Below are 20,247 nucleotides of genomic sequence, written 5' to 3'. Positions count from 1 at the left end.
GTAAACATGATTAAAAAAAATGACAATAAAATATAAAAAATATATAAATAAATACTTAAAACTCTAACATCAGTTGATAATACCTAATCCTAATTTGAATAACGAACAATATGTTCTTCCGTATGGACCTGCTAATAAAAAATTATAGCTCAAAATTAGTATAATTATGATTAATCATAAACATTATTTAAATACAAAGCTTATATATATATATATATATATATATATATATATATATATATATATATATATATATATATATATATATAGGGTTTTGCTAACGTACACCCGCTTATTTTTAAGAAGGTGTGTGTTAGCAAGTTATAACTAAAAAGTAGTTAAATACACCCTAAGGTGCATGTTGCTAATGCACACCTTCTAAAAAATAAGTGGGTGTACGTTAGCAACTCCTATAGGCATTTGCTATAATACACCTACTTAATTTTTAGAAGGTGTGTGTTAGCAAATGATAACTAAAAAGTAGTTAAATACACCTTAAGGTGTACGTTGCTAATACACACCTTCATAAAAATCAGTGGGTGTGCATTAGCAAATCCCATATATATATATATATATATATATATATATATATATAAATGCACATAACATCTTCGAAAATAAGAAAATAGAACAACGAAAAAGTTGAAGATTATCTCCTTGTAAACACAAAAAAGACGGGCACCTGCTGTAAAATAAGAAAAGAAGATTATCTCCTTGTAGGCTCAAAAAAGGATAACATCAAAATACAAAAATATACTATATAATATTAAACTTGAAAAAAAAACATTGAAAGAAGAAAATAAAACAACGAAAAAGTTGAAGGAAATGAGAGTGAAATCACCCAAAAAAAGAATAGAGATAAAAGATTGCAAAAAATATAATTTTGAATTGCAATAGTGTGTGAAATCGGTTGCAAATCACAGCTATTTATATTAATAGAATGAAGATCGAAATTATAAATGTCATTTAATAGCAATTATCTAATTGACAAATTATGGGACAAAATGACTTTGTTTCCAAAATATAATATAATAATAATAATGTAATAATAATAATAATGAATAAAATATCAAATAATCAAATTAGAAGTAAAAATTGACATTGTCATTAAAAAAATTGAAATGTATTCAATTGTTTCCTTTTGAATGATTATTTTTGAATTAGCATTAAATTTTGATTGAGAAGGACACAAAAAAAAAGTAAAAATTGACATTGTCATTAAAAAAATTGAAATGTATTCAATTGTTTCCTTTTGAATGATTATTTTTGAATTAGCATTAAATTTTGATTGAGAATGACACAAAAAAAAAATTCTTATATGAGTACATACATTACATAATTTCTATTGAAGTTGTCAAATGTTGCCACATAGGAAAACATGCTCTCACAAGTTGCCACATAGATTATGATAAATGAGAGGATGCCACATATGAAAGTGATCAAGAGAGAGAAACTCCTAAACATATAAATAATAGATTATAATTCCATTCTCATTAAAAAGAAAAAGAAAATTTCCCCCTTCACACCAAAATAAATTATTCTCTAAAGCGATAGCCGCCGCCCCCACCTTAACTTAGTTTTTTTTCTTCTTGATCTATCAAGGAGGGGTTGTTTTAGGGTCAATTTTTGACCCAAAATCACCCCTCATAATTGTTTTTCCTTTTATTCTTTATTTAAATGAGTGATCTTCACATTGATCAAGTTTTTCTTTTGTGTTTTCTTTTTTGTGATTTCTCCGTCTGAGTGCGGCGTTGTGTTGTTCGTCGTCTTGTACGATGTTTTTGTTGTCCCGTATTGTGCGGTGTTCATTTGATTTCTATTGAAATGATCGGCTTCAGTCAATTACAGATTCAACCAATGATTTGGGCTTCAACGCTGCAGATCCGGAGGCATGGATACTTCTGTGACTTTAACTTTATCATATTATTTGTTGTAGGTATTTTGCCGTTGTATGCTATTAACTCGGATGTTGTGAGTTTTTTTCGCAGATTCATCATTTACGTTTTTAGCGATGTTGATTATGTGGTTGTTTTTTTTATGTAATCTATCAATTTGAATGAATGAATATCATTTTGTTATTGTAAAAAAAAAAAAACATTCCCTTTAATGTGGCCACGTCACTGTGCAAGTGATTTGAGCAAATCATGCAAGTTAAACAACAAGTGAAACAACACCCCCTTTAATCTTGAAATCACAAGTGTAATAATATGCACTCACGTTGACCCATTGTAATTAAGTGAATTCATATTTTGTATTTATGTGTATAATTTACTTCCTTAGTTGGTGCAATGCCCTATATATGTACATTTAGATTTATTATTAATTAATACATTATATTAATAGTTACCTTATTGGGTGAGGAGAATTTTTATTTTTATAATGAACTGTTTTTTTTTTTCCTTCGGATTTTGCTATTTACACACAAGCAGAGTAGCACACAAACGCTTTTTTATCAGTTTTTCTATTTTTATTAGCTCGCTTCCTACTTTGCACGGGGTAGAATTGAAAGGTCGGGGGACGCGTGAGTGTCTCAAGGCATGTGAAAAGAAGTCACATTCCTACCAATTGAGCTAAGTTGACAATAATTTAGTAGTGCTATTATTAATGAAAGCCCATTAAAAATTGGCCCATTCTATATTTAATTTTTAAATAAAATAAACTCAACGGTTAAAGAGAAAACACAATACTCTTTTTTTTTTTTTCCCTCTCTTCATCTCCGTCATATCTTTTTTATTTGTTAAAAACCTTTGAAATTCTTATTTGTCAAGTCTTCTCCGTCATCTCTATTCTCTGTTATTCTTGTTTTAATCAATTTCATAAACCAGCACTTATTAATCCATTAAATTAAATCTCACTCTGCCGACAGAAAGAGCAAAAATATTCCACCAACAAAAGAAGAAGAAGATGAAAAGACCCGCCAACAAAAAAACCGTTTTTCCCGCTCACTCTTCTTCTACTTTTCCATATCAACAACGTCTCTTTAACTCACAACTGCCACCACCACCTCCTCCTTCCGTTCTCAGGGCGCGTGCCGCCGTTTTGCGCCTCCAACAAAAGCTCTTCCCACGGCGGCAACAGCATAGAAAAGATGCGACGAATTTACCTAGTCATCCTAACCGTCAAATGCCAGGCGTCTTATCCACCAATCCGTACGATGATCGCCCTCGGTGTCCGTGTTGTATGGCTCTTATTAACATACTACCGAATAATGTCTCCAACCGTTGTCCTAACTGCTGTTTCGTTCAGCTTGATGTCAATGATCATAGTGAAGAAGAAGTTAACGAGGTTTTTTTTTTTTTTTTTACTTTGATTGTGCTTTTTTTTAGTATTGTTGGTTATTTGATTTTGACCTAATTTTGAATTTGGTGGAATTTCATGTAATGAATGTCGTGTTGCTTAGAGAATGATTACTTAACTTGTTATACAAGATATATTTTGGAGGGTTTCTTAATTGGTATGAAAGCCGTTTTGGAATGTTCTGTTGAATTCATTATTGATAAGAGTTTTGTTGGGTACACTAGTAGTACAGTAGTACCTTGTAGGCAAAATTCAATGTCATGTCATATTTTTATATATATGGTACTGCTAAGAATTTACCATGATTTTTACTATCTTGTATTTGTATCTCATGCTTTGTTGCTTCTTTCAATATGAAAATATATCAGCTGGTTAAAGAAGTAGAGCAAGATGAAGCTGATGGTGGTATGCCTGGAGAAACATTTACAGATTATGTGAGTTATTGATTCTCGAGACCAATTTATATTAAAACTTTATTTGAGTTAATTTATTGAATAGCAAGGTCTCTTGTTATGCAGCGACCATCAAAGCTATCTATCGGACCTCCACATCCAGATCCGATTGTGGAAACGTCTTCCTTGTCTGCTGTGCAGCCACCCGAGCCTACTTATGTTCCAAAGATTAAGGATGAGTTGGAATATTTCAAGACTTTGTCATGCTTACAGATTGAGACTGTGGTTTATGCTAGTCAGGTTTCTCTCAGAACATGATTGAATATTGATAATTGATAATAATTTAGCTATCATATGTATGATACTTGTTTACATGGCAGAGACATCTTCAACACATTCCCGATGGTACTAGGGCTGGATTCTTTATTGGGGATGGAGCGGGTGTTGGTAAAGGTCGAACAGTTGCTGGGCTAATTTGGGAGAACTGGAACAATGGGAGGAAGAAAGCCTTGTAAGTCTCTGTCACAGTTTGAGCATTATCTTTTCAACGTGCTTTATTGTACAGGCACACATGCTGTTTGTAATTACAACTTGGATTGAGATTTCATTTGTTCTTTTTAATTCATTTTCCTTGTTTCAATGATCTTACACAGGTGGATTTCTATTGGTTCAGACTTGAAGTTTGATGCCAGAAGAGATTTGGATGATATGGGTGCAAGTTGCATTGATGGTATGTTTTTTGGGTTTGTGTAACTAAATTCCTATAAAATAAAGGTTAACTTAATTGTCATACTCTTAGCATAAAATAAAGGTCATTAAACACTGAGAGAAGACATTCAGTTTCATTGAAAAGTTCTTGTAATTGTGTTTTGTATATTGCAAGAATTATTATGCATTTAAATATATTTCTTTCTTGAATCTATCCAGTGCATGCTTTGAACAAACTGCCTTATACTAAGCTTGACTCGGAGACTGTTGGAGTTAGGGACGGAGTTATTTTCTCGACATACAGTAGCCTCATAGCATCATCTAGCAAAGGTCGTTCCCGTATGCAACAGCTTGTGCAGTGGTGTGGACCTGGGTTTGATGGTCTTATAATTTTTGATGAGGTATCAGACTTTTTTAAATTGAAATTGTTCCTGTGTAAATTGGTATTTCCACTGTTTAAGTTTGAAGGATATTATTATTAAGTGGTATTTCTAAAGAGTGTGAGTGGCTTCATTACAGTGTCATAAAGCAAAAAATCTGGTTCCCGAAAAGAATATGAAACCAACAAAAACTGGTAAAGCTGTACTTGATATCCAGGTTTGTTCATCTTACTCTGTAACGGAAAGCTTCTAATATCATTGTTTCTCTTCATGCCTTCTCTTCCTTTGTGTTTGCACTCTAACTTTGTCAATGTTCATTTTAAAGTGAAATAATTCTTTCAATCTAATTTGACAGGATCAACTACCTGAAGCTCGTGTCATTTATTGCTCAGCTACTGGTGCATCTGAACCTCGCAATATGGCTTATATGGTTCGACTTGGCCTTTGGGGAGATGGGACTGATTTCCGTGATTTTAATGATTTTCTAGGTAGTGGTCTTTCTATTTTCTTTTTGTTTTCAAAATAGTAACTATGACTGGTCATCTTTTTTCTTCACATTTTATTTTGAGGACTGCTACGGGCAAACACTTTGACACTTGCTTAAGAACATTCACTTGCTCAAATAATGATGCACATCATTATTCTTTTTTTGGTTACCGATTGTTTTTTTAACACCTTATAGGTCTGTTTAATAGGTAGATTACAATAACTTAAAATAACTACAAATGTAGAGCCACATATTTACAACATTTAAGTTCAGCTTAATATTGCTGCATCACATAGAACATTTTGTAAATTGTTATCGTTTTATACCTATATTTCCTAATTGTTATGGTTTTATACCTATGATGAATCCAGGTGCTCTTGACAAAGGGGGTGTTGGAGCTCTAGAGCTAGTTGCATTGGACATGAAAGCAAGGTTATAACATTTCTACAAACACACTCACTCCCAGCCTTATGTACTTATATATGTATCTGAAATATATATTCTTCTTTTTTATTTTTATAATTTCAGGGGCATGTATTTATGTCGTACGCTTAGCTACAAGGGTGCTGAGTTTGAAATTATTGAAGCAACATTAGACGATAAAATGACGGTATGCCAACTAATTTCTATGAACATAGCACCATAATCTCCCATATTATGCTTATGATGGGTGATACAACCCTAGTGGTTGGTCACCCTTGATCCAATGTTGTAGCCATTGGGTGATAATCATACATTGTTTCCATTGTAGACAATACTCTAGTGTTTTCCATTGAAGGCCTCATTCTTCAGTAGTTGTCTATATTTTGTATAATTTGACAGTTCTTATCAAATTTCTTATGAATTCAGTATGCTTATCTGACGATGAATGTTTTTATCAAATTTCATAGGATGTGTATAAAAAGGCTACAGAAGTTTGGGTGGATTTGCGTAAGAAATTGAAGTCTGCCATTGACCTCCTACCTGAAAAACCTAATACTAGAGTACTATGGAGATTATACTGGGCAACGCACCAGGTATTAAGTTTAAGTTGGTGTCTAGAGACAAGTTCGTCATGCCTATTAAACATTTATATGATATACTAAGTTTTTGAATTGTCCGCTTTCCTTGTAAAATTTTAGCGCTTCTTTAGACACTTGTGTATGTCTGCTAAAGTCCCTGCTGTAGTGAGACTGGTGAAACAAGCAGTAATGGAAGACAAGTGTGTAGTCATAGGTCTGCAGTGTACCGGGGAAGCAAGGACGGAGGATGCTGTTTCAAAATACGTGTGTATTACTGTTTGGATCCTTTTTTGTTTCCTATATAACAATATTTTCTGCATTTCAGTTGCATTGTGTTATTTATTTATTGTGTTGGATAGGGCTCTGAACTTGATGACTTTATTTGTGGACCTCGTGAGTTGATGCTAAAATTTGTTGAAGATTATTTTCCAGATGATTACTCATTTCCGAAAAAGCCTGAAGTTCTCCAAGGTGCTGTGTTGTTTGTTATGAACGTTTCATTTATTTTTCATTAATTCCCAGTTATTAGTTTTGTGAAAACTGAATATATTTCGAAGTTATAACCTACTGGGTCTGACTAATGAGCTGAATACAAATTATTACTAATAATAAAATTATTATTAATAAAAGTAAAAATACATTATTTACACTAAGTTATTTACAACATGTTTTTATTTTCAATTCTATTATAGTAGATGATGGTGTAAAGAGGCCTCGAAGGAAGAGGCACTTGGCAGGTCCTGACGTTTCAGCAAAATCTAGAGTCAGAAAAGTAGCTAAGTTGGAGCCTCCAAGTGATGCTGAGAGTGATGAAGCATATGAAAGTGAGTTTCAAGCAAACTTTGGTTTGACCTTTTGCATGTACTAGTGATGGTGTGTTATTAATATTCAGTACACAGCAAGATTACATGATATCTTTTTAATTTCGCCGTTGACTTAATGCAGTTGCCCGTGATTCTGATTACGGACCAGAAGGGGATGAAAGTGGTGCGTTTTCTTTCTCATGTTATTCTAGATTAATAAGCATTTCTCTTTTGTACATAAGTTTACAATTTGAATGTTTGAAGTTATATTAAAGTAGTGATGGTAGTATTCAGTACATAAAAAACTTCTCGTGAGAACCATTTGATTTGGTGCAGCTGCCGACTCTGATTATGAAGCATTTCAGAAATGTGAAATTTGCAGTACTCAAGAGGTAGTTCTTATTTAATTATTCTCTGAAAAAACATTCTTCAATTGCCTTATTTAATTCTTGGATTCGCCTATTTTTCTTTGCCGGAAAAGGAAAACTTGTTGCAGTGTTCCTTCTGTGGAAAATACGCTCATCAGACATGCGTGGTGCCCCCAATTCGCGATTTTATTCTTGAGGAATGGGCATGTAATTTGTGCAAGGATAAAACTGTCAATTATCCCCCTCCTGGAACAAACAAAATTAAACTCCCGAAGAGGTTTAGAACATAATTAGTTTAGTTTGGCACTCTGGTTTAAATGGCATAGTTTATCATTTTATGTTCAATAAAATAGTATGGCAGTGGTGAATATTTTTACCGGCTTTGCTGCAGTTACGACACAGCCATCGAGAGCAAGAAACAAATATTAGAGACAATTCGTGCTTTGGATCTTCCAAACAATCCCTTGGATGATATTATTGACCAGGTAAATGATCATTTATGTATTCATCCTCATCTTCCTCTGTCACCAGGAAGATAACAATTTGAACCTTACAAAATATGATTATCCGAAAATTATAGTTCTTTTACTAGACTCTGTAAATTAATTTTTGATGCAGTTAGGAGGCCATGACATAGTTGCAGAAATTACAGGAAGGAAAGGAATGCTTGTGAGAGACCCTAGCGGAATGGGTGTGGTTTATCAGACTCGAAATACGTGAGTTGCAAAATGTCTCCTATCTAATTGATAAAAATGGTTTATCAGACCCTAGCTGAATTAGCTTTTTGTGTTTTAACCCTTTAGAAAAGATGTCACTGCGGACATGGTCAACATGCATGAAAAAATGCTCTTCATGGAAGGTAAGAAGTTGGTGGCTATCATCTCTGAAGCTGGATCAGCTGGCGTCTCGTTGCAGGCAGACAAAAGAGTGAGAAATCAGGTAATCAAACTGTTCGTAAATATCAGAAGCTTTTTCTGTTGTATTATTTTGTTGGGTTTTGATATTGTATTAGTTTTTGAGCTTTACACTTATTTTATGCTTCGTTGTTCTCTTTGACATTACGAAATAGAAAAGAAGGGTTCATATAACTCTCGAACTTCCATGGAGTGCCGACCGAGCAATTCAGCAGTTTGGAAGAACTCATAGATCAAATCAAATCTCAGCACCAGAATACAGGTCACTTAGCATTATTGATTAAGAGGGAAACAAAACACTTTAAATCTTATTTGAAATGGTTGCAGTGAAAAGCGTCGTTGATATTGCTTAAGATAGTATACTTGTTTAACCCAATTTCTTATCCTTGAAAATGTTCTTCAGATTACTATTCTCAAACCTTGGTGGAGAACGCCGATTTGCATCATCTGTAGCTAAGAGATTAGAATCCCTTGGGGCTTTGACTCAGGGGGATCGCAGGTAAGTAGGATTTATCAGTTTTGTGTTTCTAGTGTGCCACCATGGATAAATTTTAACATTTTAGCCGATGTTGTCTGTGCATTCATTACAGGGCTGGACCTTCATTAAGTGCATATAATTATGAGAATGATTATGGGAAGAGGGCTCTGGAGAATTTGTACAAAGGAATAATGGAGCAGGTATAATAACAAATGTGCATATTGGCAACATCTGAATTATTCATATACATCGGTGATAACAGTGGTGTTATGTAGGATCCTGATTTTAGTAAGCAGGCAACATCTGCTCTTGATTCTGTCGGAATTTCTATGGACGCCAATCATGGTAATTCATTGTTTTCTTCCCATGTCGTATATTAGATTGAATACGTATATAATAATGTGTTTCAGTTTTCATCGTTGACTGTTGTGAAGTTTATGATACCAAATTATCTGTGTTTTCCATCATTATTAAATGCTGACTTTTTATATTTAAAGGAGATGATGAAGATTCTGGATGGTATGCCTCTTCAAAAAAAAAGAAAGCTAACAATGATGTTAGACGATTTCTCAACCGGATTTTGGGAATAGTTCCTGAGATTCAGAATAGGTTTGTATTTTGTGAATGAAATGATTTGATGCTTTTACTTTCAGCATTTTGTTCAATACACTAATTTATTCTGTATCAACAGGCTATTTGAGTTATTTGTGAATAACTTGGATCTTCTTGTTCAAAAAGCTCGCATTGAAGGTAGCCTTGACAGAGGCATTGTTCACTTGAAAGCTAATGTCATTGAACTGCAAGGGACTCCAAAGGTATTTATTTTTGTCCTAAACTTCTTGCTGCCACTCATTTTCGTATTTAAGACTGACGGTAACTTTCCTCTGATGAAGACAGTCTATGTTGATCAAATGTGTGGGGCTTCAACTGTTTTGTTCACATTCATCTTTGATCGTGGGGTTTCATGGGAGGTGCATATGCTTTCTCAGATGTCCTAACTAAATTTTTCTTTCCTCTAACATACATAGTTTACTGATATAATATTATAATTTACGTATAAGTTGGCGAATACCATGCTGAAAGAGAAACAGAAAGCTGAGTTTGGTTCATCTGGAGATGGCTTCTACAAGTCCAACAGTGAGTTTATGGGAAAACGCCATGTTATTTTAGCATTTGAAAGGTATTGTTCCTGATTTTTGTCATACTTGTATGAGGATTCAATTTCAATTAATGACAGTTTACTGAAGTCATTATGTTTGTTCTTCTTTCTGTTGCAGTTCTGCTTCAGCTATGTATAAGATAGTTCGTCCCACCACCGGAGAATCACCTCGGTATGTATTTCAGTTACTTGGCCTTCTTTTAGTATAACTTTCTTGTTTACCCATATTCCACTGCAATTGTAGGGATATGCATCTGGCAGAATTAACTAAGAAATATTCAAAAGTTTCATCTTTAGAAGCAGCCCAAATAAGTTGGGAACACGAGTATGAAGTTTCATCTAAACAGGTATATATACCGTTTAGGTTATTTCTTGTAATTGTATCTTCATATGCAAAGGAAACTGATAAGAGTAGAGTAGACATTGAACTGTTAATAACCCCCTACAGTACGGGACTAGCTTACAGTTAAGACGGATCTAGAAAACCAGAAAACATTTATATTCGCGCCCCAAACCCAACAGTGCTAGGCGCGAGGGGGTGTGTTAAGAAGTCTCACCTCGGATGCGAGATGGCCTGAATATATGTTTATAAAGTAGAGGCAATCCTCACCTTACAAGTTGGTTTTGTAGGGTTGAGTTAGATCCAACTCTCAATTCTAAGAGAACGGAACCATAAATGTATTAGCGGTTGTACGATAAAGTTGTATTCTACCTTGCGATGTAACATGATTTCGAATCTCATTAATCAGTGCATGTGATTTATGTTTTGTTGTGCACTCATGTGTGTTCTATGTTTTATGTGTGCAGTCATGGGGTCAGAAAATATGTAGATTTTTTTAATTCACGGTATCTCACATTTTGACATATTACCTTTGTTGTCAGTGCATGCATGGTCCCAAATGTAAGAATGGTAAATCATGTTCAGTTGGCTCAAGACTACAAGAAGTAAATGTCTTAGGTGGTGTCATTCTTCCTCTTTGGGGAAAAACACAAACCGTTCTTTCTAAGCAGGTATGATGTATCAACTTGTTGTGATATAACATTGATAAAACTAACTTTTATAGTAACTTTGGTACTGAGTAACTTCTTTTTGATGAAAAATGTGCTGATTCTGTCGAGCCTCTGGTGAATTGTTTAATCATTGGAGCATTACACCTTGCTTAAAATATAATAATTATTTTATAATGCAAATAAAAATATATACAGGTCAGACTAATTCATAGGAGGTTACGCATTGTTTGCGTTGAAACTACATCAGATAACAGACGTATAGTTGGGCTTCTTGTACCTAATGCAGCCGTTACAGCTGTGCTTGAAGGTTTCTTTCTTTTTCTCTACATCCCTACCACCACACCTGCACATTAAAAGCTAAATATTCTTTTTTCTTAATTATTCTTAGTTGCAAATATCATACTTTTGTTTGAATTTCGGTCAAATTCTTATTTCCAAGGTTATGTGTATACTTATATTTTCTTTTGACGTCTTCTGCAGGTTTAAGTACACATTCTGTAGGTTTAACACAGGTGACATCTTCTGCAGGTTTAAGTACACCTTCTGTAGGTTTAACACAGGTTATAGAATTGGATGATTGACCTGAGACACCAGATATTACCCTTTCTTGAAAGATCACTAGCAGTTTTTGTTTTAGGTTTAGGCTTAAGTTTGTTGCTGAAATTTGTGAATAGGAAAGCGCTGATCTCATTGAGATGCATCAAAGTTGTGCAATCACCGTTGCAATCTTTTGGTTTCATCATCCAGTTTTGTGTAAAATTCAAAATGGTATATCTATATGGGTGATCATTGACACAAGGAAATACTAATGACGGCTTATCTTTCACATATGATATATGAACTCGATTATGACATATGCTACACGTTATTTTTTTGTTTGAGAATTCATACGCTACACATTATAACCAGATATATATTACATATTTCTTATGTGCAACATTGATTGTGGGAAACTCATAAAAGTATTTGCAAACAAACACCATCAAACCAGCGTATAAAAGGAGCATCAACATTGTTTTCACTACACTAGAGTCCTAGCTTTTGAGTGTAACCTTGTCTATGAAGTTTCTTCCTAGCCTTCAAGATATCCTCTCAAAGTATAGCTACATTTTCCCTACAATTATGCTTGTATGGCATTGCAAAAACTCCATCAGCTTCGTTAGAATTCCCATTAGGATTTACATTCCCCGAAGTTTGCCATGTAGAATTCCACTATCTACAATGTTGCACTTAGTTAATGTAGCATATGCTTCTTGTATAGACTCGACAACATTTTCATTTCCTTCACCACTGTCATTCAATGTATATTTCAGAAGCCCTTCCGACAGATTGTTCACCAGCCCCAAATATTATCGCCTTATATCTTTCCGGTACAGTTTTGTCCAATGTATATTATCGCCTTATATCTTTCCGGTACAGTTTTGTCCTGTCTTGTATTATTTTGTTATGTGTTGTTCTGTTCAGTTCTTGCTGTTTTACGAATCAAACGCACCCTAATCGTTATACGGTAAATGGTACTCTTATTATTAAGATATAAGAATATACATAGAAAACACTAGGGTCTTTTTTTGTGTTGAACAAAGCATTTACATCAAGAGGCACCAAAATTTGAGCTCAGATTATGAGTAAGTAATCACATTTGAATACCAATAAATAACAATCAACAAAATCATTATATTCTGCCTTCACAATTTTACTACTACCTCGGAACAGAAAATCAACAATTCTATCCATCTTTCCTCCTCCTCCTCAACATCATTATCTTCAACTTCATCTCCTATTCCAATGATTGCATTACACTGCTGCTTTGGATTATTTCTGAATGTTAACAATGAATGTGTCAGTTTTGTTGTCAGCAAGTTGTTTTGCTGTCCTATCTAAACTTACAAATTCTTGATGGAAGTATTTGTGTTCTTCTGGTTTGCCATGGACACTTGTATGAACTGATTTAAAGTTCCTCAAGCTTTGACATCCTGTCTTGTTGAGAAGCTTGTTTTGAGCTAGTATTGCATCACTGGTTTTGATAAGTGGCAAGTTTAGGCGATTTTACATATACATATTAATGCACCTATTAACTTGTTTCACAAGTAATCTTAAGCAAAATCCCAAAAGTTTGTAAATATTAAGTTTTCTTAGAAACTTTGCTAGTTTAGCTACTTTCAACTATTTTCGTAGGTTTTTGAGCTTGATAGTAAAAGAGATTAAAAAAAAATCATACTTGAGTTTAAGTACAGTCCCCTAAACAATCCTCGAGGGTGTGATATCTTATTTATCACTAGTTGTAAGTTTAGAGTGTATATGCTTGCACATGTTTTTAAAAAAAAAATTAGGTGGTGGTTCACAATTAGATATTATAGACTTGCAAATTTCAATGTGTTAGATTTTGATAAAAATATCAAACAGTTAAAATTAAAACAATTATTGAGGTATATGATGGATCATTTGCAATGTTGATCGATGTTAGAAATTGACGGAAAAGACCAAAATGACTGACAAAAAGAGAAACAAAAATTAGTTAGGGACCAATATAAACCAACAATTTAACCTAGAGATGAAAATAATAATTTAACCTTTTATTTATTATTTTTTAAGTGGCATAAATATCTCAATATAAACTACATCTTCGTACTTTAACTATCAAATTGTATTTTTTTAGATTTTACACCCCTAAAGGTAAAGTGGTGACCCCTTTTGAGAAGGGTATTTTTCAAAAATTTAAGGCAGACGCCGAAATATATGAGGAGCGAAAACCAATCGTTAGTTAGTTCGGTGGTGATTGACACTGGACTTGATAGGGAGTATCACAGTTCGATCCCCGTGATCGGGAGAGAGTTGTAATCACTTAATGTCAGAACTGACTTCGAAGTATATTAGATTATTCAATAGATCGGATAATGAAAACCATAAAAATATGAGGCGCGAAAAGAAACTCTTTCATCTTTGCCTAGCTAGCGCCGATAGACAGTGGATTTTGCAAACTAATATTGGATATGGATTGGTTAGTAATTTGGTTAAGGATAGCCAAATTTTTTGCACACCCCTACTCACATATTTGTTTAAAATTCATACATGCTAGCATTAATGATTGTGTTTAATGAATTTTTTTATTCATTTTGTTGAATATTTTATGAAGTGAATACAATATAATACACGCTTCTGATTCCTCAGCACACTTGAAAACTGAAAATTTCACCTTCTGATCTTAACTGTTGATCAGAACAGGTAGAAGGCCAGCTGGAAGTCCGTTGAGCAGGTGGTAGGCAGTAATCCGAGCAGATGATCCACGGAGGGGGGGGTTGTACCTGCAGGTGCTCCGATGCCAAAGTCAGACAAGGAATAGAGAGCAAAAGAGATACTAGAGAGAAGTTAGAGAGAGAGAGAGTAATTATGATAATGAATAGTGTTCTACCTTGCTCTCCCAAGAGGGAGAGTATTTATAGCCCCCAGCTCTGGGCCAAAGGTCCTCTTAATGGGCTGGACTAGCCAAGGCCCATTAAGAGGGACTGCCAAGATATTACCCTTAGATAGTGGGTAGAGTAGTAATTTTACCCTATCTTGGTGGAGAGGTTGTGCCATGCTGACATGGAGGTGGTTGGGCAAGCCATGTGGACTTTGTGAGGGTCTAGGTGGACTAGCATTAGTCTAGTCCAGAACAGGAGCCCCCCAAGTCGTTGCTCCTAGGCATAGGAGTGATGACTTTAGATGTGTGCCCAAGTGCAGAAGGAAATTTCCTTGCAACCTCTCTTGAACAAATATGGACGAGGAACTTGCTCGTCTAGGCCTTGCTCGCAGCAAGTATCTGCAATGTTTTGCTCGAAGTGGTTTCTCGAGGATATTCAGTATTCTGCTCGTATTTACTGCGAGGAGATAACTACGAGAGGGATTTGTTGCTCGTATTTATGACGAGGAGATAAAGGAATTGTTGCTCGTTGCTATGACGAAGAAGTTAGCAACGAGGAGGTTTTCTGCAAAGCGCAGCTTTTTGCTTGAGGACTTGCTCGAGTGAAATTCGAGCATCCTCTTTCATTGGGGATGTGAAAGGGTGCATTTACTGCTTTGATTTTTACGAGGGAGTGTAAGGACCATTGGATCAAAGCGTCTCTTCCCTTTCCTGGCTTGGTCTATATAATGGAGGAGAGTGAATTTCATTTTTACTTTTCACTCTCTCTCTTCAATTGCGAATCTCTCTGAAGTTCCAATTCACAAGTCAAGTCGTTCCTCAGATTTTCCTCATATTCAAGGTAATTCTTTCAAATTTTCCTCTTTAGATCCATTTTTTGTCATTTCTGCCCAGTTTTGGGCGTTTTTTCATGAAGAATGTATGAATTTATGAACATTAGGATGAATGTGCCGGGCACCATATGAACTTAGTACCGGGGAGATTTCCTCCCCTTTGAAACTCTAGGTTAGATAACTAGTGACGGGGAGCCTATCTCGCCGTTTGAAACTTTAGATAGTTTGTATTGCTGGGGAGCATGTTCTCCCCTTTTAACTTAGGAATTTTTTCATGAAATTCGTTGTTTGAAATTCAAAGACGGGAAGCTTATCTCCCCGTCTTTCACCTGGGCTACCCTCCTCGGTTTGGTTTTAATTGCCATTTGAAAAGGGCTTTGGTCGGGGACAGCGTCCTCGTCCTATCCTGCGCCCTTTCACTTGAATTGCGGTGAAAGGGTGGATTTGATCATCGAATTCACTTTGTTTTTGCTGCATTTCAGGTTGTAAAATGTCAGAATCCGAGGAGGTTGTGGAAAGCCAGGGTGCGGAGAAGTATACATTGGTCGACTGCATAACCGATCCTGCGCTGGATTGGGTTGCTCCAGAACCCCGGGGAATAGCCTCGGCGCTTACTTCCCAGGATCCAAGATTATATACGACCGTCGAGCAGCAGAGAGCAGACGGGCTTCAAAATTGGTCGACCCGTATACCCGGGGAGGGTGAACGGGTGTGCTCGTCATTTGGCGGGCATGGTTTCGCTATGTACGAATTTGTATTTAAGGAGATGGGGCTCAGGCTGCCGTTCAGCCCCTTTGCGGCCAGCGTGCTTAAAGCCTTGCAGGTGGCTCCGTCGCAGCTGCATCCAAACTCGTGGTCTTTTATTATGGGGTTCGAGCACCTCTGTACGTATAAAGGCGTTCTTCCCACTCTTCCCCTTTTCTTTAGAATCTTCAAGATTCAGCGTAAGCCGACGAGGGAGGTTGGGCGAGCACCTCGTCAGAATTGGGTTTCATTAAAGCATCATGAGGATGTTAAATTATTCAAAATGTTTGTGGATTCCGTTAAGGATTTCAAAGAGAGGTATTATGTTGTCCGGCCAGAGTCTTCATCTGCCCGGGAGAGTTTAATGGAGCTGGAGGAAGATAGGGACGAGCAAGGTGTTGCCCGTAAGGATGCCAGCGGGCAAGTTATAGTTCGGGCAGTCCCTAAGTTCCCGTTAAGCTGGTCGTACACCCATTTCCTGAAGGAGCCTAAGGAATATACAACCGGGGACGCAGACTTGTCTCCCGAGGACATGGCTGCCTTCGAAAGTCTGAAGACCTTTGTGGCCGGTTTTACTCCCGGGGTCTGGACGACTCGTAAGGGAGTTACCATAAGAGATGAACACGGGGTGCCTAAGGCCTCTCCTCGTCTCATTAATACTAGGACCCTCCTTAAGTGCAAAAATGCCGGGGAGGTTAAACTGTGCTTGGGTATTGTTTCCTTTCCTTTTAACTTAGAAAAATTTATGTTATTGTTGTGTGCATTCCTCGTCTTTTACTAACGTGTTCGTCTTTTATTTGCAGACGAAATGGAAACCATTGCCGAGCGCATGTTGAAGGCCAAGCAGGATGAGAAGGCGAGCAGGTCTGGCCGAGGAAAAAAGAAGATTGTTTCCAGGGCTTCCCAGGAAGTGAGGCCGGGGACCCCTTCCGTGCAGGTTATTGGGACCTCGGGTGTTGGTTCGGGCACCCCTACCTCAGCTCCCCGGCCTCCTCCAGCGAAGAGGACAAGAGAAGAAGATCCCCCGGTTGAAGATGCGGGCATGGGAGGATGCAGCAAGTTTCCAGTTCCTCGGTGCTTTACCGTGGACAAATTTTTTGAGAAGTATCCTCCGGAGGTCTTTGAAACTGAAAGGGTTGCTATTCTTGACCAGGAACCAGAGGCCCGTAGGCAGCAGCATGCTCGTGACATGGCTGCTATGGTGCGGATGGTCTCGAGCTCCCTTGTCCTTGGTGACGAGCGGGAGTCCTTAGTCGAGCAGCTGAACACTGCCCAGGCCAGGCACGAGCGGTCCAAAGGTCGGATCAACCAGCTCAAAATTGCTGTGGAAGATCTAAAGGAGAAGCAAAAACATTGGGGTGACCAGCTGGACGAGCACCGTAAAAGGGGAGAGGATTTGGATGCTGCTCGGGCTGAAATTGAAAGGCTTAATGCCGCCATGGCGCCGGGCGAGAACGAGCATAGGGCTGCCGAGGGGTTGACCACCCGAGCAGACTTGGTCAAGGTGATTGCTCAGTTGTCCCATGACTTTGTAGAGGGCACTGAGTACGCCTTTGAGAATGCCGTGCAGCAAATTAAGTGCCTTAATCCTGACGTGGAGTTGGTGACCCGGGGAATGCATGTGAACGGGCAGGTCAAGGATGGCCAAATTGTTATCCCGGCTGGCCTGGCCGACTCTGATGAAGAGGAGGAAGATGCTGAGGGGGTGTTCGAGGAGGGTCATGAAGATGAGCAAGATGACGTGCATGAGCAGGAAGATAGGTGCGAGGAGTAGATGTCCCCGGCCTTTCTATTGTAATTTATTTTGTCTTTTTGAATTTTTGGGGCCTTTGAGCCATGGTTTGTAATTTTGGAACAAGTGGGCTTTTGTCCCCGTATGATTTTTATGACAATTCCGGGCAGGTGCCCGTTTTATTTATCTATGCTTGTTTATAACTGCTCGTCTATATCTGCTCGCATGTATGTTTACATTTTCTGCTCGCGTGTATGTTTCCTCCTTTTTTAACTTAGAAAATTTTACAAAATTTTGTTGTTTAAAATTTCAACCGGGGAGCCTCAGCGTCTTTTTAACTTAGAAAATTTTGGAGAAATTTCGTTGTTTAAAATTTCATTCGGGGAGCCTCCCCGTCTCATAACTTATAAAATTTTTCATGAAATTTGTTGTTAAAAATTTCAACCGGGGAGCCTCCCCGTCTCATAACTTAGAAAATTTTTCATGAAATTTGTTGTTAAAAATTTCAACCGGGGAGCCTCCCCGTCTCATAACTTATAAAATTTTTCATAAAATTTGTTGTTAAAAATTTCAACCGGGGAGGTCTGGTCCCTACCAAATTTTATGCTAATTTATTGCTCAAAATCTGAGCCGGGGAGCTTGTCCCCGTTATTGGGGTGCTCGTCTGGGCATGCTGGTATGTTCATTCGAGCAAGTTGGTGTGCTAAGTTTTGCCTGTTTATTTTTATGCCTGTTTTGTATGCTTATCATATTTTTGCATGTATGAATGCTGCGCTCGTTGTTATTTTGCCGGGGAGATTTCCCCTGCTTGATACTGAGCATGTTTTATTGAGGGTAGTCTCCTCTGTTTTGACTTAAACAGTTTAGGGAACTGTATAAGCACTTAGAGTTGTTTCTAAGTTACGCGAATACAAGCACGCTAGTGTACCCTTCTTCGCAACCTGAACCTCCCATCGCGAGCTGGGTGCTAGGTCGTGGCACGGGGACGATGGGCTCGTTTCGAGAGTTATCCTCGTCTAGCAGGAGTTCCATTTCCCTTATGGTGAATTGGTTCCCCTGCTATGGTTTTAGATGAGCACGTGTGCCATGGTGCCCTCCGTTGTTTAAGGTGCTCGATTCGTTGTGTTCTGAAGTGCGAGCAGCCTTTTAGTGTGGCAATAACTTAGCTGTAATATTGTTTCAATTTTTGGGCGTTCCAAGGTCGGGGAAGTTTCTTTCCTCGAAGGTCCTCGAGATAGTATGCACCATTTTCTGTTTTGTCAATGACGCGGTATGGTCCTTCCCAATTGGGTGCAAGTTTGCCATCCTGGGAGTCTGCATTGCGTCTTAGGACGAGGCTGCCCACCTCGAATTCTCTTTTGATGACTTTGGTGTCATGACGGGCAGCTATTTTCTGCTTCAGGGTGGCCTCCTTTAAGGAAGCTCCTGTTCGAATTTCTTCGACGAGGTCAAGCTCCTCTCGAAGTGCTTCGTCATTTTGTTCCTCGTCTAGAGGTTGTTCAGTTCGACGAGATGGTTCCCCAATCTCTACGGGGATAACTGCCTCCGTTCCGTATACCATTCGGAAGGGGGTCTCTCCAGTTGTGGAGTGTGGGGTTGTTCGATAGGCCCAGAGTACATTGTCAAGCTCTTCGACCCATTTCTTTTTGTTTTGGTCAAGTCTTCTTCGTAACCCTCTCAGGATCACTCTGTTGGCTGCTTCAGCTTGCCCGTTGGTTTGGGGGTGCTCGACCGATGTGAAGTGCTGCTTGGTGCCCAGGGCAACAAGGAATGCTTGAAAATCTTTGTCTGTAAACTGTGTTCCGTTGTCTGTGACTACCACCTGTGGTATTCCGAATCTAGCTAGCACATTTCTTTTGAAGAAGCGCAGGACTCTAAGTGATGTGATGTCGGAGAGGGGTTCGGCTTCCACCCACTTCGTGAAGTAGTCTACTGCTACTATTAGGTAGCGATTTTGATAAAGTCCTTTGGTGAAAGGACCAAGTAAGTCCATGCCCCACCAGGCGAAGGGCCAGGGGGAAGACAAAGATTTTAGCTCTCGAGGGGGAGCTAAGTGCATATCTCCATGCCTTTGGCATTTGTCACATTTTTTTACGTGGTCTTTGGCGTCCTGTTGCATAGTAGGCCAATAGTACCCTGCTCGTAAAGCTTTCCTGGCAAGTGACCTTCCTCCCAGGTGCTGGGCGTTAATGCCCTCATGGACTTCGCGCAGGATGTAATCTGCTGTGTCCTCGTCCACACATTTCAGGAGAGGAATGGAAAATCCTCTCCTGTATAATTTTCCATCAAGGATGACATAGGAGCAGGCTCTTCGTCTGACTATAGCTGCTTGTTTCTGGTCGTCAGGGAGAGTTCCGTGCTCGAGGAAGTTGTATACTGGAGTCATCCAACAGTCTTTGTCGCCAATGACGTTTACGTCCACAACCCTGCTTGGTTTTTCTATGCTTGGACGAGGGAGTATCTCTTGGATGACAGATTTGTTTCCGCCCTTCCTTTTTGTGCTTGCCAGTTTGGACAGGATATCTGCCCTTTTGTTGTGT

At 37.9% G+C, this 20,247-nt stretch overlaps 1 protein-coding gene across 5 annotated transcripts; it reads left to right on the top strand.

Moving 5' to 3' along the window:
• Positions 1–2,718: 2,718 nt before the first annotated feature.
• On the top strand, positions 2,719–11,852 carry LOC123893869 (protein FORGETTER 1-like). 5 transcript variants are annotated; one of them, XM_045943695.1, is made up of 33 exons: positions 2,719–3,285; positions 3,666–3,731; positions 3,816–3,989; positions 4,070–4,200; positions 4,343–4,419; positions 4,617–4,798; positions 4,917–4,994; positions 5,133–5,265; positions 5,636–5,696; positions 5,793–5,874; positions 6,155–6,280; positions 6,386–6,529; positions 6,625–6,736; positions 6,961–7,089; positions 7,211–7,252; positions 7,405–7,460; positions 7,550–7,713; positions 7,828–7,921; positions 8,055–8,152; positions 8,240–8,375; positions 8,506–8,612; positions 8,754–8,849; positions 8,941–9,028; positions 9,104–9,173; positions 9,326–9,437; positions 9,520–9,643; positions 9,722–9,799; positions 9,890–10,008; positions 10,106–10,159; positions 10,232–10,334; positions 10,870–10,998; positions 11,194–11,305; positions 11,479–11,852. In XM_045943695.1, the coding sequence occupies exons 1-33, from the start codon at positions 2,905–2,907 to the stop codon at positions 11,577–11,579; spliced, it is 3,759 nt and encodes a 1,252-aa protein (XP_045799651.1). In that variant the 5' UTR covers positions 2,719–2,904; the 3' UTR covers positions 11,580–11,852. The 5 variants fall into 5 exon arrangements, with proteins under 5 accessions (XP_045799651.1, XP_045799650.1, XP_045799654.1 ...); XM_045943694.1 differs by having other exon boundaries at positions 2,763–3,285; positions 6,958–7,089; XM_045943697.1 differs by having other exon boundaries at positions 2,818–3,285; positions 10,894–10,998.
• Positions 11,853–20,247: the final 8,395 nt, after the last annotated feature.

This window comes from Trifolium pratense, linkage group LG7 (assembly GCF_020283565.1).
Source record: "Trifolium pratense cultivar HEN17-A07 linkage group LG7, ARS_RC_1.1, whole genome shotgun sequence".
NCBI classification, from domain to species: Eukaryota; Viridiplantae; Streptophyta; class Magnoliopsida; order Fabales; family Fabaceae; genus Trifolium; species Trifolium pratense.
The sequence above is the reverse complement of the archived record's forward strand: the minus strand, read 5'-3'. Positions and strand labels throughout refer to the sequence as shown.